The sequence below is a fragment of the Oculina patagonica genome, chromosome 6 (genome assembly GCF_052425735.1).
Source record: "Oculina patagonica isolate OP01 chromosome 6, crgOcupat, whole genome shotgun sequence".
In the NCBI taxonomy this organism is placed as follows: Eukaryota; Metazoa; Cnidaria; class Anthozoa; order Scleractinia; family Oculinidae; genus Oculina; species Oculina patagonica.
The window spans coordinates 9,662,802-9,689,474 of NC_135763.1; the positions used below are offsets into that span (position 1 = coordinate 9,662,802).

Consider the following 26,673-nt stretch of genomic DNA (forward strand, 5'->3'; position numbering starts at 1 on the left):
GTATGCAGTACGCGTGTCACATATCAACCTAGTAAATGGCCCAGCTCACCACGACTCTCTGGTAGCTCAGTGGGTTAGAGCGCCCAACCGGTATCTGGGAGGCCATGGGTTCGATTCCCGTCGTGGACTCAGAATTTTTCTTTGTCCCATGCTCGTGTCATTGTTGAATAACAGTAAAAGTGAGTCCGCTATGCGAACATGTGTGGACTTTCATTTGAATAAAAGTTGACATTATGAATTAATCAATGAGTTACTGTAGCAGTCAACAACTTCAAGTTTCGAATCGAGTAATTCGAAGAATTCAAAGAACTTATCAACCATTTTTTTTTTTTACAAGACTGTTGGAAGAACAAAGTGTACTATTACTTGTCTTATGTACTACGCTTCAAGAAACACACGTTACCATTGCCGCTTGGGATGTCACGTTATGTGAATGAGCGTGGTGTGACCCTTTGTCACGTCGTTCACGACAAATGCCTTTTTTCATGCAAATAAAAACCTAGAATCCTACAAGAACAGCAGTTATTAGACCAAAAGCCTTTCCTTACCGCTAGCAAGATAGGATACTATTTTCATTAAAAAAAAAAAGAAATGTTGCGTGGAGCACGTGAACTGTCTCGCATCGCTTGTTTACACAACCCTTACTTTTTGTGTAAAGCTTGTGTAAACAATTCATCGAAAAACTTATTTTCTTTCAATGAGTTCTTTTTTTAACCTTTTTGGAATAAGAACGTTTCAATAAGCTTTCACAAATAATTTCTTAGTAGCTTGCGTAGAAAGGCGGAGAAATATATTTTTCTGTTCACGAAATATTCACTTGGAGTCGGTGTTTTGAGAGGCGGCGAAGGACGTTATTTGAACCGACAATTAAATTATTTTGTCGCACGGTTTGGATATATGCATATTCTGCGGTTCGATGTTATTTTTATTCTTTTCATGACAATGTTTTAGTTCAGTTCTAAATTCGACATCGGTCTTCTGTTAAATATACTACTTGAGAGAAATGGAGCTGGTGAATTATATCCCGGAGTCCAAGATAAAACAACATGATCAGCGAACTTGTTTTGATACAACTCGTTGTGCATTCATTGTGTGTGGCAAAGCTGAAATAAATAAATAACCATTTGATTCGTTTTAATATGCGAATCAAAAATTCTCAAGCCGCACAGAAAAACAAACACTGCGGAAAGTGAGTCAAAAGTGTGAAAAAAAAAAGAAACGTGACGTACGACCGCAGTTGTTCAGCTCATTAGATATGCAGATTTCAGCCGTCGCGATTGTTATTTCACTTTTCATCTGCGCCACCGCTGCCTTTGAAGTTCTTCCTTGATGTATATTTTCCAGCCACCACGCGCTCTTCGAAAGATGTGTCAAAAAAGGCTTCTAGATTCAAGAATAAAGTGCGACTTACTCGATACTCGAATTTCTGGGTTTACTGCCTTGGCTGCCCATCTCACCGAAACTTCGGATTCTCCGATCACTGTCGAAAACTTCCGAAAGCACTAACCCGAGTTATCACGGAAAGTGACCCCCCAATCGGAAAAAACTGCATCACAACAATGTGTAGACTTTAAAGTCCACACAAAAAATTCATCTTCATCAATGTTAAACTTACCATAGGTAGTAGATTCTTCTGGGACTGGAAATCAAAAGCCATGAAATATAAGATTGAAAGAAAAAAAACTTACATCGAGGACAATCTTAAACTATGGTAGAAACATCAGTGTTAGACTTACCATCTGTTGTAGATACTTTTTGTGCTGGAAATGAAAAAGAAAAACAAAATAAGACAAATACGATAAAAAACCTAAAACTATTGTAGCAACGTCGATCTCCGTCTTACTATCTCTAGTACATACTTCTAGTGTAGAAATCAAAGAGCATAAAAGATACGATTTAAAGCGAGAAAAAGCAAAAAAAGAAAAGCAATATTAGAATAAGCAAAGTAATATTAGAAGTAGTAGACAAATAATTTGTATTTTAAATTAATTATTGTAATTTTAGAGTTTTTAAATTTTTGTAATTAGATTATTTAGATTAATTTAATTAGTTTTATATTTTTAGTAATTGTAATTTTTTTAAGAAATAGAGGGCCACAGGTTTTTCAGAATTTCTGTTACGTGCTACCCACTTTAAATAAAGTTGTCTATCTATCTATCTATCTATCTATCTATCTATCTATCTATCTATCTATCTATCTATCTAATTTAGAACAACAAAAATCCTACAGTAGTAACTATAGTAAGAAAACAACAAAATTAGACTTACCAACTCCAGTAGTTACTTCTGGTGCTGGAAATGAAAAAGAAAAAGTAAGATTTAAAGAAATAGCAGTAAACTTGGAAAGACAAAATTCTAAAACTAGGGTACAAATATCAGTGTTTGACTTACCATCTGTAGTAGTTTCTTCTGGTGCTGAAAATGAAAAAGAATGAAGAGTGGGATTTAAAGTAATAGCAATAAAGTTAAAGATATAACGAGAAAACAACAAAAATCTAAAAATATGTTTAAAAAATTCACTGTTTAACTTACCATATGTTGTAGTTTCTATTGGTGCTGGGTGTAAAAAAGAACAAAAGAATAGATTGAAAGAAATAGCTATCAACTTAGAACGACAAAAATCCTAAAGTATGCTAAAAACTATGTTATATATACCATCTGAAGTAGTAACTTCTGATGCTAACAATAAAAAAATATAAAAAAAAAGATTTAAAGAAATAGAAGTAAACATATAACGACAAAAATCTTAAGCTATAAGCTAGTAATAATGAGGGTAAACGTACCATCAGTAGAAGTTATTTCTGGTGCTGAAATGAGAAGTAATGAATGATTAGATTTAAATAAAAAGTACTAAATTAAAACGACAAAAGTCTAAAACTATGTTAGTAACATAAAGGTTTAATTTACCATCTGTAGTAGTTTCTTCTGGTGCTGGAAGTAAAAAAAATAAAAGATAAGATTCAATAAGACTGCAATAAACTTTGAGCGACATGAATTAAAACTACGGAAGAAATATCAATGTTAAACTTACCACCTGTAGTTGTTGTTTCGGATGCTGGAAATGAAAAGTTGAGCGAAGGAAATTTGAAACTATTACACTTACCATCTGTAGTAGTTACTTCTGGCGCTGAAATGATAAAGTACAAAAGTTAAGGTTAAAGCAACTGCCCTTGGGTCTCCAAGGATAAGGTTAAAATTAAAACCACAGCTAATCGTAAACAGTTTTAAATAAGAGCACCTTTATACTTACTATCTGCAGTAGTAGTCACTTCTGGTGCTGGAAATAAAAAAAAATAAAAAAAGATTTAAAAAAGATAGCAATAAACTTTTAGCGCCGAAAGTCTAAACCTATGGCAGTAACATCAATGTTAAACTTACTATCGATAGTAGATACTTCTGGAACTGGAAATCAAAAATCATAAATATAAGATTTAAAGAAAAAAAGCAGTAAACTAAGAAAGACAAAAATCTAAAACTATGGTGGTGAGACTGGCATCAATGTTAGCCTTACCAGCTGTAGAAGTTACTTCTGGTGCTGAAAACGAAAAAGGAAAAAATACACGATTGATAGAAATAGCAATTAACTAAGAACGACAACAATCAAATCTATAATTGTGAAAGCAAGGTCAATCTTATGCTGGATTTCCACTGACGCTTTTTTTTTTTACCTGCGTTTACGTGCGTGAAAAATTTTTGTGCAAACGTGTACGCAAGTCGTTCATACATTGTCTCTAATTTTTTTCACGCACGTAAACGCACGTAAAAAATTACGCGTCAGTGGAAATCCACCTATGTAGTTACTTCTGGTGCTAGAAATAGCATGGAAGATACGATTTAATGAGGTAACAAAAACTTAGAGGGGCAAAAATTAAAACTATGGCAGTAACGTCAATGTTAAACTTACCATCTGAAGTAGTTACTTCTGGTGCTGGAAAAGAAAAAGAAAAAATATAAGATTTAAAAAATAATAATAATAGACTTAGAGCGAAGAAAATTTAAAATAAGATGGGTAAATTGTGATAACGAAACGAAACAGCTAAAGCAATTTTAGTAGTATTAACGTAATATTAAATGAAAAAAGGCAATAGTAAAGGTAACTAAAATAGTGATAGACTACGAGGTGTTCCTCGTTTTTCTCGGCGTCGGTCGAGGCGGGCAAGCGCCCTGGAAAATTATTTGGCACGCGGAGAGGTGATTCCCAATGCCAAGTAATCTTTTTCTCGTGCTTGCTCACTCGCCTGAGAAAAATAAGGGTCTGCTCGTTGAGAGCAAACTGGCAAAAACTAAAACACTTGCAAGTGACATTAACATTACACTTACCTTCTGTCGTAGTCATCTCTGGTACTGGAAATAAAAAGACAAGAAAGAGAAGATGAAGATGAGGATTTGGTAGTAAAATTCGAAATATAAAACTAAAACAATTTCTTGGAAGATGAACTTGACCTTACCATCTGTCGTAGCTTTTTCTGTGTCTGGAAAATAAAAGACAAGAAAGATGAGCTAAAGTAAAAGATATAGTTATAAAATTAAAAAACTAAAACAGTTCCATTGACCATCTTAAACGTTACACTTACCATCTGTCGCAGTTATTTCTGCTGCTGCAAATATATAAGGTCGATAATATTAGATTAAAAATATAACAAATATACAACATTTCAAAATATCATGATTTATTAAACTTACCATCTGTAGTAGATATCTCGGGTGCTAGAAATGAAAAGACACGAATGATAAGATGAAGATTAAGAAATAAAATTCGAAAAAAACCTGAAACAATTTTTGGAAATTGTTCTTTTTTTAAAACTATGTTTCAAAAAATTCAATGTTTAACTTACCGTCTGTTGTAGTTTCTTTTGGTGCTGGGTGTAAAAATGAAAGCAAGATTAGATTGAAAGAAATAGCTATCAACTTAGAACGACAAAAATCCAAAAGTATGCCAAAAACTATGTTATATATACCATCTGAAGTAGTAACTTCTGATGCTAACAATAAAAAAGTATAAAAGATAAGATGTAAAGAAATAGAAATGAACATTAAACGACAAAAATCTTAAGCTATAAGCTAGTAATAATGAGGGTAAACGTACCAACTGTAGTAGTTGTTTCGGATGCTGGAAATGAAAAAAGGAAGAAAAGATAAGATTTAAAGAAATAGTGATAGAAAAGTTGAGCGAAGGAAATTTGAAACTATTACACTTACCATCTGTAGTAGTTACTTCTGGTGCTGAAATGATAAAGTACAAAAGTTAAGGTTAAAGCAACTGCCCTTGGGTCTCCAAGGATAAGGTTAAATTAAAACAACAGCTAATCGTAAACAGTTTTAAATAAGAGCACCGTTATACTTACTATCTGCAGTAGTAGTCACTTCTGGTGCTGGAAATAAAAAAGATTTAAAAAAGATAGCAATAAACTTTTAGCGCCGAAAGTCTAAACCTATGGCAGTAACATCAATGTTAAACTTACTATCGATAGTAGATACTTCTGGAACTGGAAATCAAAAACCATAGATATAGGATTTAGAAAAAAAGCAATAAACTAAAAAAAGACAAAAATCTAAAACTATGGTAGTGAGACTGGCATCAATGTTAGCCTTACCAGCTGTAGAAGTTACTTTTGGTGCTGAAAACGAAAAAGGAAAAGAAATAAGATTGATAGTAATAGTCAATAACTAAGAACGACAAAAATTAAATCTAAAACTGTGAAAGCAAGGTCAATTTTATGCTGGATTTCCACTGACGCGTAATTTTTTACCTGCGTTTACGTGCGTGAAAAAAATTAGAGATAATGTACGAACGACTTGCGAAAACGTACATTGTCGCTAAATTATTTCACGCACGTAAATGCACGTAAAAAATTACGCGTCAGTGGAAATCCACCTTTAGACTTACTATCTGTAGTAGTTACTTCTGTTGCTAGATTTAAAAAAATCATGAAAGATACGATTTAACGAGGTAACAAAAACTTAGAGGGGCAGAAATTAAAACTATGGCAGTTACATCAATGTTAAACTTACCATCTGAAGTAGTTACTTCTGGTGCTGGAAAAGAAAAAAGGGGAAAAAACAAGATTTAAAAAAAAGGAAAAAAAAAAAAACAAGAAAAAATGAAAAAAAAAAGGTTTAAAAAATAGCGATGGATTTAGAAGGAAGAACATTGATAATAAAAAAATAATAAAATAATACCGTAAGGCTTACCTTCTGTAGGAGTTGTTTCTGGTGCTAGAAATAAAACAGTAAGGGTAAGTTGATATTGAAAAAAATACGAAAGAAAATACAGATATGAAAGCAACTTTAAGTTGTAATAATGCTAGACTTGTCGCTTGTAGTATGTATCTTCTGTTTTGTAAATTTAAAGACACGCAAAAATCGGCTTATTGTGATCGTTTGAGTTTTCAGTTGATATGCCTTCGTTTCCTTTTTTAAACTACCCATATTTAATGCCCTTGTGTTTTTCAATTTCAATTTAATCAGAAGGGTTTCTTAACATCTTTTCGCACAGCCTAGGCTACATAACAATCCATGTGAAGTGTAAATTAAAGTAGACGAATTTATCCTTTTGAGAATTTGCATGAGGCCGTAGGTAAGATCTTTCCTTTCAAAAACGTCTATATTAAATCCGTCGTTAGTTGCATTGTTTTATTGATCAATGTTTTAAGACTTGAATGAAAAAAACACATAATATATATATATCAAACTCACCATCTGTAGTAGGTTCTTCAGTCACTACAATTGAAAAGAAAAAAAGATAAAGTAAAGACATGCATATGATAGCAATAAAACTAGATTTATACATCTAGAAAAACCAATCATTTCATTTAAATTTAATTAGACTTACTATCTGTGGTAGTTATTTCTGGTGCTGGAAATAAAAAGAACGAAAGTTAAGGTAATGATAGAACTGATTAATTTAAAATAAAATCCAGAAAAACTAAATATAATAAGATATATGACAGCGGGTAAAATTATATTGAAATACAAAAACTAAAACAATTTCACGTGGCAGTCTTACCATGTGTGCTTGAGATCTCTGGACCTGCAAATGAAAAGATGCGAAAGATAAAGAGAAATTAATACCGAAAACAGAATGAACAAGAAGCTTGAGAAGCTTGAGAAGCTTAAAATCGGGCGCTTAATAATTAGCTATCTGTTTTGACTTGAAAGGCAGGGTACAGTACAGTAAAAATCACTGGAAAAACAGTCACTTAAACCTATTCAGGCCGGGGGGGGGGGGGGGCTTTTGAGGCCCGCGCTGACTTTGGACGCTTATAACTTTTTCAAGATTCAACCAAACGCTGCCAAACTTTGCGCGTTTATCTAAAATTTATCACGCAATAATTTGGTAGGATTAGTTATTGTGCCAGTAACTTGAAATCACCATGGCAACGTCATTTTGACAGGCTTGTTTTCCCAATTTTGTAATTTTCGTGTTTCTATTTAATTATGAAAATCTGGAATGTTTTCAAGATTGCATTATTACTTTATCATTATCAATTTATAAAAATATATTTCGCACAATACAAATAAACGATTGAACTAGACGTCTAGAAAATATAAATTTGTAACACTTAGCAAAGTGCAGCCTTTTCGCAATACTTAATAAAGGCGGGGTTTTTACCTGAAGACCAATTTTTCCAACGCTTTAGGTGGCTGACGCATTTCAGTATTTTCCAGCCCTTACACTTTAATGGAACAGTATACAACTCTTAATCAGGTAATTACTATTGTCAAGAAAATGATCACAACTTATTGACCAATGATTAGGTATTTGTTTCATACCATTACTGTAATAGCAACTGGTGAAGAATAGTAGTACTGACCCAAAGTATAAGAGCTGGAAAACACTGAAAACCATTTCAGCCGTGTTTCAAGGAATCCAAAAAAGCTTTACTTATCCCATATATATTTGTTTTGCAGTATTTTGTTAATTTTTGGACGATTTTGGGGGATGTCTGGGAGGCGATAGTTTTTCTCAAAGGATTAGTAAAATTTAGACAAATAAGAAATATTGGAGATTTAATGTGATTTTAAAATTTGAATTTGAAGTTAAAAATTGGTGGAAGGACACCAAACAGTCTCCTGACAACTCGGAGTGCTCTTGCGAGGGGGTCAACTGTTTGGTGGTGTTTCCATTCTTTTCTTCAATCCCTTCTTTAAAACTCTTAAAGTTCCATTCAAATTCAGGTAGAACCCCACCTTAAGTTTTGTTCTTGTGAGAAAACAACAGAAGTCAAAGGCTGCGTGATATTGCCAAGCATGGATTTTAATTCTCCCTCCCTTTCCATCTCCTTAGCCTTTCACCCCCACCTGTCCCTCCCTTTCTACTCTCATTCAATTTAATGTTTGTTTACATTTCCTAGCCAATTCAGTATCGTACTAATCTGTGCCAAGCAATCAGATAATAACAGAAATTTGCCTTAATTTTGATCTCCCATACCAAGACCTTAGAGTATAAACCGCTAATAAAACAAAACACACTTGATAATAATTCTCTGAGGTTATACACCTTGCAGTATTAACGTACTAACGAACTTGATAACAAACCCCATGTCGTACTAAAGATTTTAACTGATCAACATAGAAAATAAGTTCACAATGGTTTGTTCCCAAAACGTTTTTTACTGTACAGAGGGTTTGTATATTGACCTGTAACTTGTATACCGTATTGAAAAATTCAGAACGAACCGACTTCTGCCCGCTACCATGATATCATGTTGAAATCCTGAATTTCGTCAAAATGAGCCAAAATAAAGTTTTAAAATTTCTTTTATCAATATGGCTCTTATCTTTTTATTCAATTCTATGAACTACTTTTATGCAGTACTGTCCAACAAAGATTTCAATTTCCTCAAAGTTTCGGGACAAATGGATACAAAATATTTCGTGCAGAATGTAATTTGACTAAGCGAATGTTTTCACGTCTATAAATACTTCAAGCAGTGAATGAAAAACCATTTTGTTTTCATCGATGAGAACCACTTTCAAATAGTTAATGCATAAAAAATAACAATCAGATCAGAATACAATAATTATTAATGCAAGATCTCGCTATTATGTCTCGGCAGAGATACTTCTTTTTTGCAAGTTCAAATGTATGCAAATTTCGTGTGAAATGTAATTCGATTCCATTGTCTTGTTTACAAACTCTTTCTTAAGAAAGTTGTATTTTCGTGAATAAAACCCATTGGCCTGTTTTGTTTTCCTGATCATGTTTGTCTGTGATTTGAACAAAACATGTGGTCTTTTTTTTCGGAACTTTAAGTTGTACAAAAATTCCTATTTTGAACACAGATGTCACTTCCGGAATTTCTCATCTAAAATTCAATTGGTATTTAAGAGGGCGTCTTTCTTAGAAACACCCACTCAATTTCGCGTAAAAAATAATTTTGCCTGAAACTCTGTCAACTGAAAGACTTTACCGAGGTAAGAACTAAAACAGATTTGGTTTGATTTGAAATGATATTCTGGCCGCGTTAGAAGCCATAAAATATTTTACCTTGTCAGCCCCCGTCACAACGTCTCGAAAATTGAAAAATAGGCACTTTTCGTAACACTGTAAAATATTTTTTTCGCATCATCTAGCCGCAAATTTTATATCAATTTGCTCATAAACCTTTTTAGTTTTCCAAGAAAGTCACAATTTCCCTCTCAATTCTCCTGAAAAGGCAAAATGGAGCGTAATATGACCACTACTAATCGCCTTCGAGCGAAGACTGTAAATTGGCTTCGATTTAGAGGCTATTTTTTAAATTTTGGGACCAACCTAATACTTCTAGCCTATACAGCCGACTAGAGTAGTCGTTAATCTGCAAATATGTGCAAAATCCCATGTACGTTTTCAATATTTCAAAAGTTGTGACCGTTTTTATCAGCACATGTACCAGCATTTTCGATTTTTTCGCCTATATTGAAATCGAACTCTCTCAAGCAGATTTTGACACACATGCAGCCTACCTGCTTCTCATCTCGGTTTATGTCCAACGTTAGACGGTTAACAATCCCCAGATTGCTAAATCCTATAATAACTCCAGCAAATTGGTAGGTATTGCCTTCAAAACTTGAGTACCACGGCATCTATCGAGTCCCTTGTTGGCGAGCGAAAGCCTGAATCCAAGGCTACATTTCGCACTAAATAGCCCATTGAACACCGTTTCAGAGCCGTTTTTCTTCAAGAATCAGTCAAAAGACACTCCGAGACTGGTATTCAGAGAACATAGCCGCGATTTGAGGTCTGTATTCCGAAGAAACATCACCATTTACAGCGTACATCTCGACAATATCGATACTGTGTGATGCTGCTTCCGCAGAGGTCCGCATAAATGGGGAGACCGCTGATCGCTTGTGCCAACAAGGCAATGTCACTATAATTTTTTTAAATCAAAATTTGGAAAGCATGCGCAATTTCGAGTTTTAAATAAATCAATCCTATACAAACAGGATGGGCCCTAAGCAAACCGAGGAGCAACTTTAGAATTTCGCAGAAGGTTAAAGAATACCTTACGGCACGGTTTACACTAGGAGAAAGAACTTGGCGAAAGGCGGACCCTTCCCCATAGGCGTACAGGCCGGGGGGGCAGGGAGGGGGGGGGCTGCAGCCCCCTCAAATTTTGGGCAACTCAGATTTTTTGGGCAGCAAGAGAAATTTGGGCAAAGCCAGTTTTTAAAGAAGTTTTTTTTTTTTCGAAGAGATAGATATTTTCTATTTTAAGGAGATCATTTGTTGATATACATGTTTGTATTTTTTTTTTACTGTTGGGCACTGTACTGCAAATATCTGTCACAGTTAAACACCTGATATAGAAAGCTTCTCTGCGTTACTAAATTTTATAAAATCGACGGAGACATTCTGGAAGCCGAGCCGAAAAAGTGCGCGAGTTTTCGTCGTGTGCGCGGATATGGCTACATGTCTGTTTCAGAAATGCAAGAGAATGATCTATTTGATAAGTTTTCAGAGTTTCCTTACGTTCTTCATATCCGTGAGTGATACCTGCTACATCGTGTTCTGCAGAACGATCATTCAGTGCGTTGCGCTGATTGAAAACTTACCTCCGCAGCATGTGATGGGGCGACAACGTGTCAGTATGGCCAATTAAGTGTTTCTCGTCCCCGCCCGCTTCATTTTTTGGGGCCGCCTCTCTTTTTTATTTTTGGAAAAGTTAGAACGAACAAAAACCAACAATGTTTACTTTCACTTTGTACGGAGTAAGACATGGCTTTTGTCTGCGTTTAATACAAACTAAGGCCCAAAACTTTAAATCCTTGTTACACTAGGTCCGTACTGGATAGGTCAATTACCTTGCAGGATTTATTTTGGAAGTTCGCTTCTGGCCTGGAGAATTTGACGATGGAGGAAAAAAAATTAGTGTCAATAATAGGTGTTTAAAACGCTAGAGCGATTGACACTTAAATCAAGTTTACTACTTTTACATCAATATTCACATATTCGAACAACACAGGTATGGAATGCAACAAAATAATAAATAATTAAAAATTAAAAAAATGCGCCCGGCCGCTCTCTTTTTTTATAGAAATCGGAACGAGAAACATTTGTTTTTTTTTTACTTGGCCTAAATTTTTACTTGCCATCGCACTTATTAGCATTTAATGGGCATGTTCCAACTCTGTAGTCAACAATGACATGGATTGTATGGTCTTGGGCCGTCGAAATGGTAGAGACAGCTATTTCTTTTAACGTGCTGTATGAGCTCATATGATAGATTCTTATATAAGAATTTTTCACTTCATTTGAAAGCCTATGTTAGTGCTTCGTATAAACCTCGTTTCTTCTCGACTGTTTCGTAAAAAGTTGGGTATGCAACTTGCGGGAAGGCAAGGACCAGGAGTATCAGGGTGTGGTCGGAATGTCACCCGATGACGAGGAAGATATCCAATGCCTCCAGGTAGACGAGGTTAATAGAGAAATCAACGTCTCGCATCCCATCTGCTACGACACGTATGACCTCTGTGAACGTTACCACAGCAACACGCTTCAAAAATTCAATGTGGTCATGCTGAAAGCCATCTGTAGCCACTTTGAGATTCATGTAAAATCAAAAGAAAAAAAGCAACTTCTGATAGACAAGGGGACGGATATGATTCGTGAATGTAAATGTGCTTCTGACTAAACCATGTTAAACATCCCGTAAGAGTAACAGACAGTCGTTGAATAGTCTTGGCTCCATGCCTTGACATAGCTGTGCTTTTATTACGTTAAGTCCTCTCATCCCTCTCATCAAAAGGCAGGCAGGCTAAGAATACTACATCCTATAAGTGGTTTTCACTGTCACGCCGCCAAAATAAAACCAAAACTATTAAGTAAAAAAAAATATATTACAGGTTGCAGAAAACTGCTATATAAACTACCGTTACTTGTCCAAGTCTCAGATCTGTACATTATTCTGTACTCTAGTTATCCGTCAAATTGTTTCACGCAAATTTGAAGAGCACAGACATGTGATCTGGCATTAAATTCTGCTACAAATCCGATCACCCTCACGAAAAAGTAAACATTCAAACTAAACTCTTCCCGCAAAACCTCAACGCTCAAGTGTTCAGGGTATTAAAAATGGCAAGATGAGGATTTTTTTAAGAAAACGTGACAGCCTTCTGGCGGCCATCTTAGGTCTTGTGTGGAGTGAACTCCGAAATTCGGCCGGACTCCAGATCGAACTGTCCGCGGTTCGATCCCTAGCCAGGGTTGCTGTATTGTGTTCTTTAGCAAGTCATTTTCTCTCATAGCGCCTCTACCCACCCGGGTGTATAAATGGTTACCGGCGAAATAATTCTGGGGTGGGGAAGGGGGGGGGGGGGGGGGCGGGGGAACTGCCATGGACTAGCGTTCCATCTAGGAGGGAGTAGAAAAATTCTTCGAAACCGGGATAAGCTGTGACAGTATGGGCCGTTTGGCTCGAGGCTTCGCTTTTAAAATATATTTATTTATAGGATTGATTTATTTAAAACTCGAAATTGCGCATGCTTTCATGCTTTCCAAATTTTGATTTAAAAAAATTATAGTGACATTGCCTTGTTGGCACAAGCGATCAGCGGTCTCCCCATTTATGCGGACCTCTGCGGAAGCAGCATCACACAGTATCGATATTGTCGAGATGTACGCTGTAAATGGTGATGTTTCTTCGGAATACAGACCTCAAATCGCGGCTATGTTCTCTGAATACCAGTCTCGGAGTATCTTTTGACTGATTCTTGAAGAAAAACGGCTCTGAAACGGTGTTCAATGGGCTATTTAGTGCAAAATGTAGCCTTGGATTCAGGCTTTCGCTCGCCAACAAGGGACTCGATAGATGCCGTGGTACTCAAGTTTTGAAGGCAATACCTACCAATTTGCTGGAGTTATTATAGGATTTAGCAATCTGGGGATTGTTAACCGTCTAACGTTGGACATAAACCGAGATGAGAAGCAGGTAGGCTGCATGTGTGTCAAAATCTGCTCGAGAGAGTTCGATTTCAATATTGGCGAAAAAATCGAAAATGCTGGTACATGTGCTGATAAAAACGGTCACAACTTTTGAAATATTGAAAACGTACATGGGATTTTGCACATATTTGCAGATTAACGACTACTCTAGTCGGCTGTATAGGCTAGAAGTATTAGGTTGGTCCCAAAATTTAAAAAATAGCCTCTAAATCGAAGCCAATTTACAGTCTTCGCTCGAAGGCGATTAGTAGTGGTCATATTACGCTCCATTTTGCCTTTTCAGGAGAATTGAGAGGGAAATTGTGACTTTCTTGGAAAACTAAAAAGGTTTATGAGCAAATTGATATAAAATTTGCGGCTAGATGATGCGAAAGAAATATTTTACAGTGTTACGAAAAGTGCCTATTTTTCAATTTTCGAGACGTTGTGACGGGGGCTGACAAGGTAAAATATTTTATGGCTTCTAACGCGACCAGAATATCATTTCAAATCAAACCAAATCTGTTTTAGTTCTTACCTCGGTAAAGTCTTTCAGTTGACAGAGTTTCAGGCAAAATTATTTTTACGCGAAATTGTGTGGGTGTTTCTAAGAAAGACGCCCTCTTAATTATAATTATTCGAAGTTTTCATTTTCAAGTCATCTTTTCATTCGATAGCTTTACTGATCTCGTAAAAAATTCCATTCAAGTTCACACCAATACTGTACATTGTTAATGTTTTGCTGACGTCTTGAGAAGTGTCTTACTAATGCATCAGTCAATTGAAACCCCGGCCCCCCGACCCCCGGGACTTAGCGGGGATTTAACGCGTCCAAAGCCGGGATTTAACGCACTTTTAACGGCGCGTTGGCCCCGGAGGTCGGTGGTTTTAACAAAATGTCAGTAGAGCGGGGCCGTGGAGCGGTGATTTAACAGCACGCGATCACCTGATCCGGGGACGGCAGCCGGGATTTAACATAAAGGACTAAATGCTTTTCTCAAAATGTTCGTTCTGAGGAATCCGTTCTTAAAAGTCTCCACGCTTCTTCCTTGATAAAGCCTTTAGCGACGCCTGGGTTTGCATTTAATGTGTTTGCACGATAAAAATAGACTGATTGTACTTGGAATCTGCCACCTTTGTACAAGGCTATCGTCTCCAAGAAAGTAGTTTCTGTTTCTGAGATTTCAGCCGTGAATTATATCGTAGGGTGAAAGCTGTTTACCTTAAGATGAAATTCTTCTATTTTGTCTCTTCTTGTGTCCCACATGAGTTTAAAAGACGTCGACAATACTCGTTTCCAAAGGATAGCCTTATTCTATTTTGTTTTCTATTTTGGCCTTGACATGACAGCAGAAACTGCGCGATTGTCGTGCCCATGGCTGTTTGATGTGCTTATCAGTAAACGATAATCTTTTCCATTGAATTAGAACGAGCTTTCTTGAAAGACCACACTGAGCATCTCTCTTAAAAACCTGTTAGTTACTGCAACGAAATCAAGATTTTTGTCCGGTTTTTTTCCTGAAAGTCGATTCGGATGCCCCCTCTATGCGGGGCTTTTAACAGACGTCTAGGCCCCTAGGGCGGGGAAATAAGCCGGGTTTTATCACTTGGTAAATGTTAAATTCCCCGGTAAGTCCCGGGGGTCGGGGGGCCGGGGTTTCAATTGACTGATGCATAACGTCACTAGTCAAATCTAAAATATATCCAAAACATGTTGTGCAAACATTCTACTCTTTGTGACAGGCGACTTTGACGCCCAACTGTGCGGAAATGAAAATCGACATACTTCTTGCTAAATATATAAAAAATAGTTTGAAAGTGGAGTCTGCCTCAAAAAAATGTACCGCCAGATCACACTGCTATTTGTAGAAACCAGCAAAGCGTCTAGTTTCAACGTTTCCCACAAAAACATTGCGTGACATGAATGACGTTGCCCCTTTTATTTACAAAAATAGCTTCAACTTGTCAAAGCAACCACAGTTTCACAATGGTGATTATTAGTACTTTTCCCCTTAACCTTTTTTCTCTGTCCTCCCGCCGAAGCAAAGAAGAGAACCAGATTGCAGATTAGCCCAAAAGTCGACCCAGTGTTCCTACAACGATTTACTGTCAAAACTGAAATGAAACCGATTGGCCCAGGCTATCCCCGTCATTTTTAGCCGACAGGAGACTATCGTCTAGGACGACCAAAGGGTAAACTATAAATCGGCCACGCCCGATTAATTACAAAAACAAAAATCATTTTGCAAGTTATATCAATATGAAACGTACCATCTGTAGTAGTCATCTCTGGTACTGAAAATGAAAAAGCATGAAATATTAGATAAAGATAATAGCGATATAATAAGAATAAAATATTAATAATAATTATGTGGCACTTACCATCTGAAGTACTTATTTCTGGTGCTGAAAATAAAAAACATAAAGTATAAAATAAACTAATAGCAATATAATCAAAATGAAATATTAGTAATATCTATAAAGCACTTACCATCTGTAGTAGTTATCTCTGGTTCTGAAAATGAAAAGGAATAAAAGAAGTAAAATAAAATTATATAAGCGATAAAATTGGTATGAAATACAATAATTAAATCACTTTAAAGTAATAATGTTGTTTAACTTACGACTTGAGGTTGTCATCTCTGGTGCTGTTAATGAAAAGAGACAACGGAATATAGAAATAAGTTTTATTTTTCATTCATAATTTCATTTAAAAATATCTTTCAATTGTTTCTCTAGTGCTGTAAGTAATTGTATCTCTAGTGCTGCAAGTAAGAAGGTAGCCTGAATTTTCGCCATCTTCGGTGGTCGTGAGTCTCTGGAGTAAGCGACAAAAGGAGACGATTGAAATTTAGCCTATCGAAAGGACATTTAGACCTGACATAAGACCTTTTACCTGATCTGTTTACTTTAAACGTGAAGCGAAAATAAAATTTTCCCTTTTTTCTTCAGTTTTACGGTGCATTAGCCCTCTCTAACTCTCCACGTTTATTTTGTTCTTTAATAATTTGAATTCGTTTTCTCCAAGCTTAAATGCGGCGTATAAATCCCAACCTTCAAACCATCTCCACCCCTTAGCCTTTGACCAACTCAGACCCCTTTCCTTTTACTTCCAAATTTTTGCATACTTGCAAACCACAAATATCATATTACGGCCTTATCTTCAAATTAGCTAACAAATATGTTAAGTATGCAAGTGAATGACGCAGTGTCCGGCTACATTATCTCGTATCCATGACTACAGTATGTTACACGAGATAAAAACTAAAACAATTTTACGTGCGGTGTTTAAGCGGCTTACCTTCTGTACTAGGTATCTCTGCACCTGCAAATAAAAAGGTACGACATATAAAGAGAATTGATAGCGATAACATTCGAAAGAAATTTCAAAAACTAAAACCACTTTGCAATAAATATTACAACCACTTTCAGTGTTACGTGCAAAGCTATTTTCTACATCCATCTTTCGATATCGTCTTTCGACGTGTTGTTTGAAATGAGCCAATCCGAACCAAAAGGTGTTGGTTTCATGTAAATGAGTCCACAAGTTCAGAAGGTCATACTAGTGGGCTGTGATTGGCGGATTTCGATCTGCCTTTTTTGTTTAGCACGTCGAAAGATGGATGTCGATAGAAAGCCGCTATGCACGTAACACTGAAAGCGGGCGGTATGTGAAAGGTACCATCTGTAGTAGTCCTCTCTGGTGCTGAAAATGAACAACGTGAAATATAAGAAAAAGATAATAGCGATATAGTTAGAATGAAAATTATGTAATATTTATGTGGCACTTACCATCTGAAGTAGTTATCTCTGGTACTGAAAATGAAAAAAAATAGAGTATTAAGATATTGACGACAAAAAAGAATGAAAAACTAAAACTAAATCACGGTTAAGTCATAAATGTTTAACTTACCACTTGTGGTAGTTATCTCTGGTGCTAAAAATGAAAAGGCAAGAAATATAAGATAAAGATAACGGTGATGAAATAACATGAAGCCGTATAGAAATTGAAACTATTTACTGTAATATATATGTTTCACATGTTATCTCTTGTGCTGTAAACCAAAAAAAAGCCTAAATTTCAGCCATTTTGTTTTGGTAGCATGAGAAGGCGACCGGAGAAAATGGCTGATGTTCCAGCTAATGAAAATGAAGTAAGTAAAATAGCGGCAGAAGTTTAATGAAATAAATTAGATGATACCAATTTCCAGTAATGCTAATGGTAGACTTACCATCTGAAGTAGTTATCTCTGCTGCTGTAGAGTAAGGATAACAGAGATAAAATAAGATTGAGATGCAAAAGTTTAAACCATTTCACCTAATACTAATGCAAAACTTAATTGAACAAGTTGAAGAATTGTTGTACTTAAATCATTGTTAAAACACACCTTTTTAGAATAGCTTTTAATTAGATTTTATGTTACTTGATATTTACTTAACTTAGTTTACAGCGCGACCCGCCTTACCGTGGTGAGGGTAAAAGGAGGAATGAGTTTGCGGAATGGCATGTGGCATGACTTGTGGAATGGCATAATTATGCGGAATGTAATTACGCGGAATGACTCATTGACATAAATTTTACTGAAGAGCGCGCCAATCTTTAAAGAGCAGCCGCTTTATTAAATACTGCGGGCTTAATTATGACAATCGATTGAAGATAGCATAGAGTCGTATGATGTTCTTCACGGATTCTACGAAAAATATTTCGGCGGCCAGTGTTTCCCCAATGCTAAGGATTTCCCATTCTGTGGACGGTTTATCGCTTTTAGTCAAAAGATAAAAACAGCGACGGAAAAGCATCCGACCGTAGATCTTTCAGATCTTTATCGCGAACCGAAAAATGCCTCGGATACATCAGTCTTTGTATTAATATTCATGTCGCGGTTATTGGTATAAGTTAAACAAAACATCGAGACAGAAAGTCCAGTTTTGGCGGATGTCATCTCAGCCTCAGTAAGAAGAGGGTACAAAGCAGAGAGATTACGAACACTACGGCATATTTGTTTCATTAGAAGTCTACTAGCCCTGCTTTTCGTTAGTCTCCTTCGCAGCCGCTCGGGCTGAAATGACGCAACGCTCCAGGTTCGGCTCGAGTGCCGGGCTGCGAAGGAGACTAGCTTTTCGACTCCCATTATGAAGACTATATAAACTCAGTGGAAGATTTGAACATTAACTTTTAAAAAAGCGGCAACCGACCGCCGGTCGAGTAGAGCGAAACTTTCATATAGTGACTTAACCTGCGACTCAGGCGTTTTTTCCCTTGGTAAGTAGGGAGGGAGGGCATGATCTCAGGTTAATAGTGACTATAGTCACTGCACGGTAAAAACAAGCTATCGTATTTCAAATCTAGGTCGCATTGCAGATTTACCGATAAGGCAGATAAGGAATCCGGCGACTAATTATCGCTGCCTACGTGTTGTGAATACTTGGCTTTCTCTTAGGGCCTGTTTACATGGAAGGCGGGTGCCCCGGCTAACCGAGTTACCCGGCTAACCGAGCTACCCTGGGCGAGCCAACTTTTCATACGTTTCCTAAGAAAATGTATTGAAGCCTTTACATGCTAGAAGGGTAACCCGCCTTGCCGGGGCACTCGGTCTACTTGCCCGGGGCACCCTTCTAGGCGGGATAGCTTTTTGCCATGTAAACGGTTATGCCCGAGCTATCCCGGCTTGCCGGGATAAGTTTTCGCGCGTGTTTTTAAACTAAATTTGAAGTTAATGGCATAAGATGTATAAATTCTGGACCTAAACAGTGCTATTTGATCAAAATTAGTTTTATCAGTCGGCTGGAAATATTTCTTTGAGCAACAGCTAATTAATTCGAAATTTTCGTGGGAATGATTATCCTAATTCACGACACAACAAATTTAATTTCAATTTGGCGGCCAAATACTGTTGAATTTCGATTGAATTTCGTCAAAAATGAACGCAGTAAATTTCTGAGAACTTGTACATCAAAATAAAATAAGTTTGAAGACGAAAAGCCTTGATTATTCAGTAAAAAGTCATATTTTTCTTCAATCATTTGGAGCTACATTGTTTTCCCACGCCGTGACACGCTTCAATGACGCTGTCTCATCTCGGGTAGAAGGGTTGTGAATTCTGCATGTAAAGGCGGGCTAGGTTTTATCCCTTCTAGCCGGGTAACTTGGTTAGCCGGGGCACCCTCCCTCCATGTAAACAGGCCCTTAGGAAAAGAAAATCATTCGCTAAACATACATTTTATTTTACCGCAAAGATCACGAGACGCACATCGATAAAATCCACTGCGGTGTAAAAAGTGTCACACCAGCGGAGAAGCCGTGTCACGATCTTTTCATCGCTGTAATAAAAAGCTAGAAATATACCAAAAGTAGTTGTCTTCAATGAAACCACTAGCTTTTTCCCACCCCTAGCAAGTTTTGATTTAGAAAGAAACGATTCCTGGAACAAGGCAGTGACACGTCACACATTATTTCGCGGGCGACTAACAACACGTCACTTGCTTTCATTTATTTAAATGCATTGTCTTTTTAAAAACTTCTCTTCAAATAGCTTGAACTTGACAGTTGTGTGTCTTGCATTCATGTTAACAGAACTACTCACACTGTACTCAGCCAACGCCAGCTAGTCGATAATTCAAGTCCTCGGAAGCGTCACGGCAAATAGCGAAAACAATTTCTCTGCTTCTGTTCGGCGTAAATCGGTGATTTGAACGGTGAAATTATCTTTACAACGATGTTATATGGAAGTTTCCTCGTCCATACTGCTCAGTCCTTGATTGTTTGAGCCAGCAGTATTTAACAAGGCGGCTTCTCTTTTAAAATTTGACGCGCTTTTTAGTATAATTTATGTCAATGAATCATTCCGCGTAAATTACATTCCGCATAATTATGCCATTCCGCAACTCATGCCACATGCCATTCCGCAAACTCATTCCTCCTCTTACCCTCACCGGCCTTACCGTGGCCACCCAACAAACTTTTTTGTGTCAAGTTAATTAGCCAATCAGAGAGCGCGAATTTGTTTGAGCTGTCCCACCCCTTGGCTTGCAATGTTCAAGGCTGTTGTCACGAAACCTGTGAAATCGCATTTGTAAACAAGGTTGTATTTTATTTCAGCTTATATTTTTGGTATGGTACAGACGTAAATCAATTTTTAAGCAATATTTCAAACATATCCACCGTTCTGAAAATAGCTAAAAGAAGTTTGCTGTGAAATTGTTGAAACTCCCTCGACGATTGCGATCTTTGTTTCGTCGTTGGCAAGCATTTGACATTTTCGAAGGAATTCCTTTATTTCGTGTTCAAAGCAATATTCGCATGTGTTTAAATACGGAGAGTAAGGAGGTTGGAAAAGCAGCTTAACTCCGAAGTCATTCAGCAGATCTCTAAACACTGGCTCAATAAATAGACCATGGTGGAATCCGCAATTATCGAAATTATCCGCAATTATTACAATTCTCCGAAATTATTCGCAATTATCGAACGGCGGCTAAAGTAGTAAATTCTTCTTGCTAAGCTTTGATTCTGTAACTCTCCAGAAGCACTGGTAATCGACGTAATCTACACTTGCAAAACTAGTAAGTTTTCACTCATCTCGGTGGTTTTTTTATCTAATGCTTTACACGTAGATCGTATATATTCTGTCCGCTCATGCTAGCGCTGTTTGAAGAACCTGGAGAACTTTTTGACACTTTCTTTTTGCGGGCGTGCTAGTACAACTGTTCGAGGTAAACTTCTAAGAAAGGTCTATCGACTTCAACGGTGCCCTCTTGCCTTTCATGCCAACGATATTCTTGATCTCGCTTTCCAAAATACGTTTCTCGGCCAGGATCAGTTTGTCTGGTGAAGGAAAGAACGCATCAATGTCCCCCGGGTTGTAGATATTTGAGGGAGCTTAGTCGGAGTTTTGAATCCACGAGATCCAGTTGTAGAGCTCACTCATTTCGCCCTTCGCCGTATGCGTTTAACCTTCTTTAGCTTTCTTTCTATCGCTTCGTGTCGAGGACTAAAATTAGAACCCACGCTTTAAACAAGGAGGCAGGAGGCGGGACAGCTCAAACAAATTCGCGCTCTCTGATTGGCTGACTTGTCAAAAAAAGTTTGTTGGGTGGTCACGGTAAGGCGCGTCGCGCTGTAATATTCGTTTTCTTGTTAAATATTTTAATCTTAATACACTTTTTGAACTTTTTATATAGAATTGAGAGTACATATTGTAAGTATTTTAGTATTTTTTAACGTAGTATTTAGCAATTTTTTTAAATTTGTGATGTGCATTTGATCGTTTTGTACATGTATAATTTGCGCACTATAAATATTAAATTATTATTATTAGTAGTAGTTCCGTTAATCTTACCATCTGTAGTAGTTCTTTCTAGTGCTGGAAACAAAAACAAAAAAACATTGTTGTAAAGATAGACGTCATCATTTTAAATGAAACAGTGAAATACAAAGACAAAACCACATTAAAACTATATTTATGATAACCTTACCATCTGTAGTAGGTTTGACTTGTGCCGCAGCTGAAAAAGCACAAATGGTAACGTAACTAAGAGCGATAAAATTAGATTCAAGCAAAGGAATCTACAATAATGGGAAATTTAGATAGAATTGAATACCCAAAAACTAAAACTATTTAAAACATAAGAAATTTGAGATTAACGACTTGTAAAATTTATCGCCAGTTTTGCAAATGTGCAAATGAAAAAGCACGAAATGCACAGTAACTAATAATAGCGGTGAAATTAATTTAAATGCAAAAACTAAAATTAAAATAAATGAAAAAAATAAAACTAAAATAAAAAAATTAAACAACTTCGAGTAATATGAATTCCCAAACATACCATGAGTAGAAATAATGTCTGGTGCTGAAAATAAAAAGGAACGTCAGGTAAGAAAAATATTAAAGTGATAAAATTAGAGTAAAATACAAACCTGAAGCATTTTCAAGAATATTTGTGTTCCACTTACCATCTGTAGAATATATCTCTGGTGCTGAAAATAAAATAAAAAACACACAAAATAAACTAAATTGTTTATAGCGATAATATTAGAATGAAACACAAAATTAAACCAATGCTAAGCAATGTCAGCTTACCACTTGTTGTTGTTGTTGTCTCCAATGCTGTAAATTTTAATATTGATAAAATTAGAATAAAATATATGATTTGAAACTATTTCCTGTACCACTGTAATGTTTCAAAGTAAATATCCTTGCTACTTTAGGATTAAGCAGCCTTTCACTACTTTACGATTGTCACTTCTTTCAATTTAATTTGGAGGGCCAATACATTCGGTTAGCTACGACATGCACCTTGTCTGGACCGATCCATCTTAACATAATCGTGTAAAATGTGAAAAATATAACAGACCAACGTGACCGTTGGGTGTGGTGGGAAAAATAAAGATTATAAGATAATACATTAAAATGAATCACAAAAACCACCACCACTTCAAGTGTTATCGATGTTTATCCTACCACGTAAAGAAGATACGAAAAGGAACGAAAGATACGGAAAAGATACTTATAGAAATTATCAATTTCCTGTAATATTTATGATTCACTTACCATCTGTCGTAGTTATCTCCGCTGCTGAAAATGAAAACGCAAGAAAGATAAGCAAAATAGCGATAATTTGAAAACGGAACAAAACAATTTCAAATAACGTTAACGTCAGACGTACCATCTGTAGTAGTAACCTCTTGTGCTAAAAATAAAGAGCACGTAACATAAAGTGAAATTTTAAAGGCGATGAAAGAGAAAGAAATAAGATTAAAATCAATTTAAAGAAAAATTAATGATTAACTTACCACTTGTGGTAATTTTCTCTGGTGCTGGAAATGAAAATATACGAAATATGAGATTAGATAACGGCGATTAAATAAGAATGAAATATTAAAATTGAAACTATTTCATGTAATATTTATATTTCGGTTGTTATGTCTCTAGTGCGGTAAATGAAAAGATTGCCTGAATTTAAGCCATCTTCTCTAGTCACTGAAGTAAACCATTAGTGAAGACAGCTGAAATCCAGGCAAATGAAAATGATCTTAAGACTAAAATAAGTATAATAGCGACAGAAGTACAATGAAATAAATAAGACTAGATCGACTTTCAGTAATATCAATGTTAGACTTACCATCTGTTATAGTTAACTCTGCTGCTAAAAACAAAAACGCACGAAAAATAGATTAAAGGTAGTAACCATAAGATACGATTCAGATACAAAAGCTAAATAAGCAATTTCAAGTACAGTCGAAGCTCTCGTAAGCGGACACCCCCGGGACGGGAAAAAAGTGTCCGCAAATAGAGCTGGCCGCTTACGAGAATGGTTCTCGTAAGCGGCCACTAGAGGTTTAGGGGATAGATGGCCGCTTACGGGAGCTTGCCCAGCTAACATAATGCTGATATGCATGTAAGTGGTGTTTCGAAATCTAACCTGACGTGGATGACGACGAAACAACACTAAAATATGGTACTGTAATCTGTAATCACTGTAAAGTCATTGTGACGAACGGCGATGTGAAGGTATAAAAACAAGATACAGCGGTTGTTAATCGAATTTTCTTTGGGGTGTCCGCTTACGGGAGCTTAAAAACAAAAAAAATTCTAGGTCGTAATCTCTGAAAGTGTCCGCGGCCGCTTACGGGAATGTCCGCTTACGAGAATGTGAAAATACAGAGTTTGTATGGGAGTTAAAACGGGGTTTCAAACAAGGCGGCCGTAAGTAGAGCTGTCCGCTTACGAGAGTGTCCGTTAAGAGAGCTTCGACTGTATACTTATGTAAGACTTACCATCTGTAGTAGTTGTCTCCGTTGCTGGAAATTAAGTGACACGAAAAATGAGGTAAATATAATAGTGATTAACTTAAAATGAAAAATACAAAGACTTAACAAACTTTACGGGATATAAATTATAACCTTACCATCTGTAGTAGGCTTTTCTTGTGCTGCAACTGAAAAGGCACAAATGATAATTCACAAATATAACAGCGATAAACTTCATACTGACAATACAACAAAATAAACACCAAATTAAAAAAGACGGTTGGGTTGGAAAAACGAAAATTAGTTTCAAGCTGAAAACAATAATTGAAAGCTAAATTGGAAAGAAACACAAAAACTAAAACAGTAATGTGAGATTGACGAACTTCGGTTTTGCAAATGAAAAAGCCGAAATGTATAAAGTAAATATAGGTTAAGTCTGGGTTGTGCCTAGTGGCCCATCAAACTGGAGCTTATCCTGGTTTCAGTTTCACCGCGGTCAAACGTCTCAGGCAGCTTTTCGTTCCATTTCGGCGTTTTTTGTTCATATTGAAGTGTTAGTATGAGCAAGGATAGATAAAAGTAGTTGCTGAGTGTAAGCATAATCCCATTTCCTCAGGTAAACGAGTGTTTTTTACTTCTTAAATGTTCCGCATCCGAACCAAAGTGCTTTGACAAATGGCGCCGACAAGTCCGCATATTGCTATTTTCAAACATGTAGAACTTTTTTAGTAAAGCTTCAAAAAACTTAGTAAACCCTTAGGATACTGGTAATGTATCGAACTTTGAACTGTGAAAATTAAAACCTTATCTTTGCAGTACTTTTCTTATTTTTTGCATATTTGTGTCGTTTGACCGCGGTCAAGGTTTTTAGTAGCATTCTACTCATCCCTGGATGGTGGTCCATCGCAGGGTTACCCCCAGCACAAAGTTCGCCGGTTTCCATTTATTCACCTGGATGGAGAGAGACTTTGTGAGAGTAAAGTGTCTTGCCCAAGAACACAACACAGTGACCCAGCGCACTTAAACCATTAGGCCACCACAAACAGCGGTAAAATTATATTTAAATTTAAAAAAAATTAGCAATTCCATGTAATGTTTTTAAAGCATGTTTGAGCAGCTCACCATCTCTACTAGTTTTGTCCGTACCTGCAAATGAAAAGGTACGGAAGATTAAGAAAAAATAAAAGCGAAAACATGAGAACGAATTGATAAAACTAAAAACCACATTAGAGCGGTTTTCACTTGAGTGTCGAAAGTAAATTGGTTTCTTTGTTTTGTTCTCGTTGTTTGTTAAAATTCCCCTTTTTTTTCCAAAAAAAACCCTTTCCCCTTTTTTTTTTTTTTTTTTTTTTTTTGAGTTTTTTTTTTTTTTTTTACAAAAATACAAGTAATATTAATGCCAAACCTACCAGGTTGCAAAGTAATTATTTCTGGCGCTGAAAATGAAAAAGCGTGAAATGTCAGATAATGTTCCAGCGATCGAATTTGAATGAAATAATAAAGGATCGATTTCCATTAACATTTATGTTGCCCTTACCGCGTGTAGTGGTTATCTCTGGTGCTGAAAACGAAAAGGAACAAACATACAGTAAATAAAAATGATAAAAGCGACAAAATTAGAATGTAACAAAGAAATGAAATCATTTTAAGTAGTATTAATGTTTAACATACCTCGCGTGGTAGTTATCTTTGGTGCTGGTAATGAAAAGAGACAAAATGTAAGATAAGGTGATAAAATTCGAAAGAAAAAGAAAAAACGGAAGCTATATTTTTTGGACTTTTTAAAAATGTTTTAGTTGTTATCACTAGTATAGTGTTGCAGATGTAATGGACCTTAGAAGAAAGTGAATATAAAAAGCGACATAAGTACAATGAAATAAATAACACTACCTAATATTCGGCATATTGTCAATGCTAAGACTTACCGTGTTTAGTAGTTATCTCCGGAGCTGCAAATAGAAGGCATGAAATTTAAGATTTATAGATTTGATTTTACATAAACACGCAGGGAAATACAACTGAAACAACTTGAGTTATATTATTACTAGTATACTTACCACTTGTGGTAGATATCTCTGGTGCTGCAAATAAGGTCAAGTAATGCAAATAGTCGATTATTTAATTAATCAATAAGTCAATCAATGCATAAACCAGTAGTCAGTCAGTAATGGTAAAACCTCGAGCCAAGTGGCCTACACTTGCTGGATCGGGCTTATCCCAATTTCTGTAGCATTAAGTGGCTAGGAGTATTTCTACTCCCCCCCCCCCCCCCCCCTGGACGGGATGCTAGTCCATCGCAGGGTTTCTCACCAGCATTACCTCGCCGGCCCCGCCGGTACCCATTTATACACCTGGGTGGAGAGAGGCACTATGAGAGTAACCGCGCCTTCCAGTCAGTCAGTAATACCATCAGTCAATCAATCATTGAATTGGAGCCACGCAATCACTCAGTCGATCGCACAATCGGCCACTGAATTACTTACTCGCCGTCAACCTGTCTGTATATCGGCTAGTCAGT

The 26,673-nt window shown here is 36.4% G+C and overlaps 1 protein-coding gene across 1 annotated transcript in view; it reads right to left on the reverse strand.

The window, feature by feature from the left end:
- Nucleotides 1-26,673, reverse strand: part of LOC144657841 (uncharacterized) — a 35,743-nt gene that overhangs the window by 2,430 nt on the left and 6,640 nt on the right. Inside the window, exons 5-59 of the mRNA XM_078518202.1 lie at nt 26,213-26,236; nt 26,081-26,104; nt 25,827-25,850; nt 25,693-25,716; nt 25,565-25,591; nt 25,278-25,301; nt 24,314-24,343; nt 24,183-24,206; nt 23,528-23,551; nt 23,199-23,222; nt 23,072-23,095; nt 22,957-22,980; nt 22,486-22,512; nt 22,359-22,382; nt 22,232-22,255; nt 21,881-21,910; nt 21,745-21,768; nt 17,641-17,664; nt 17,322-17,345; nt 17,201-17,224; nt 17,091-17,114; nt 16,710-16,733; nt 16,033-16,056; nt 15,900-15,923; nt 15,791-15,814; nt 15,680-15,703; nt 7,007-7,030; nt 6,833-6,856; nt 6,697-6,720; nt 6,193-6,216; nt 6,013-6,036; nt 5,888-5,911; nt 5,595-5,618; nt 5,463-5,486; nt 5,346-5,372; nt 5,200-5,223; nt 5,087-5,110; nt 4,836-4,859; nt 4,684-4,707; nt 4,575-4,598; nt 4,449-4,472; nt 4,321-4,344; nt 3,905-3,928; nt 3,512-3,535; nt 3,379-3,402; nt 3,251-3,277; nt 3,104-3,127; nt 2,908-2,931; nt 2,784-2,807; nt 2,656-2,679; nt 2,533-2,556; nt 2,392-2,415; nt 2,269-2,292; nt 1,737-1,760; nt 1,616-1,639 (exon numbers count right to left, since the gene is read on the reverse strand). Coding sequence (XP_078374328.1) covers nt 1,616-1,639; nt 1,737-1,760; nt 2,269-2,292; nt 2,392-2,415; nt 2,533-2,556; nt 2,656-2,679; nt 2,784-2,807; nt 2,908-2,931; nt 3,104-3,127; nt 3,251-3,277; nt 3,379-3,402; nt 3,512-3,535; nt 3,905-3,928; nt 4,321-4,344; nt 4,449-4,472; nt 4,575-4,598; nt 4,684-4,707; nt 4,836-4,859; nt 5,087-5,110; nt 5,200-5,223; nt 5,346-5,372; nt 5,463-5,486; nt 5,595-5,618; nt 5,888-5,911; nt 6,013-6,036; nt 6,193-6,216; nt 6,697-6,720; nt 6,833-6,856; nt 7,007-7,030; nt 15,680-15,703; nt 15,791-15,814; nt 15,900-15,923; nt 16,033-16,056; nt 16,710-16,733; nt 17,091-17,114; nt 17,201-17,224; nt 17,322-17,345; nt 17,641-17,664; nt 21,745-21,768; nt 21,881-21,910; nt 22,232-22,255; nt 22,359-22,382; nt 22,486-22,512; nt 22,957-22,980; nt 23,072-23,095; nt 23,199-23,222; nt 23,528-23,551; nt 24,183-24,206; nt 24,314-24,343; nt 25,278-25,301; nt 25,565-25,591; nt 25,693-25,716; nt 25,827-25,850; nt 26,081-26,104; nt 26,213-26,236 — 1,344 coding nt within the window. The remainder of the gene's footprint in view (nt 1-1,615; nt 1,640-1,736; nt 1,761-2,268; nt 2,293-2,391; nt 2,416-2,532; nt 2,557-2,655; nt 2,680-2,783; nt 2,808-2,907; nt 2,932-3,103; nt 3,128-3,250; nt 3,278-3,378; nt 3,403-3,511; nt 3,536-3,904; nt 3,929-4,320; nt 4,345-4,448; nt 4,473-4,574; nt 4,599-4,683; nt 4,708-4,835; nt 4,860-5,086; nt 5,111-5,199; nt 5,224-5,345; nt 5,373-5,462; nt 5,487-5,594; nt 5,619-5,887; nt 5,912-6,012; nt 6,037-6,192; nt 6,217-6,696; nt 6,721-6,832; nt 6,857-7,006; nt 7,031-15,679; nt 15,704-15,790; nt 15,815-15,899; nt 15,924-16,032; nt 16,057-16,709; nt 16,734-17,090; nt 17,115-17,200; nt 17,225-17,321; nt 17,346-17,640; nt 17,665-21,744; nt 21,769-21,880; nt 21,911-22,231; nt 22,256-22,358; nt 22,383-22,485; nt 22,513-22,956; nt 22,981-23,071; nt 23,096-23,198; nt 23,223-23,527; nt 23,552-24,182; nt 24,207-24,313; nt 24,344-25,277; nt 25,302-25,564; nt 25,592-25,692; nt 25,717-25,826; nt 25,851-26,080; nt 26,105-26,212; nt 26,237-26,673) is intronic.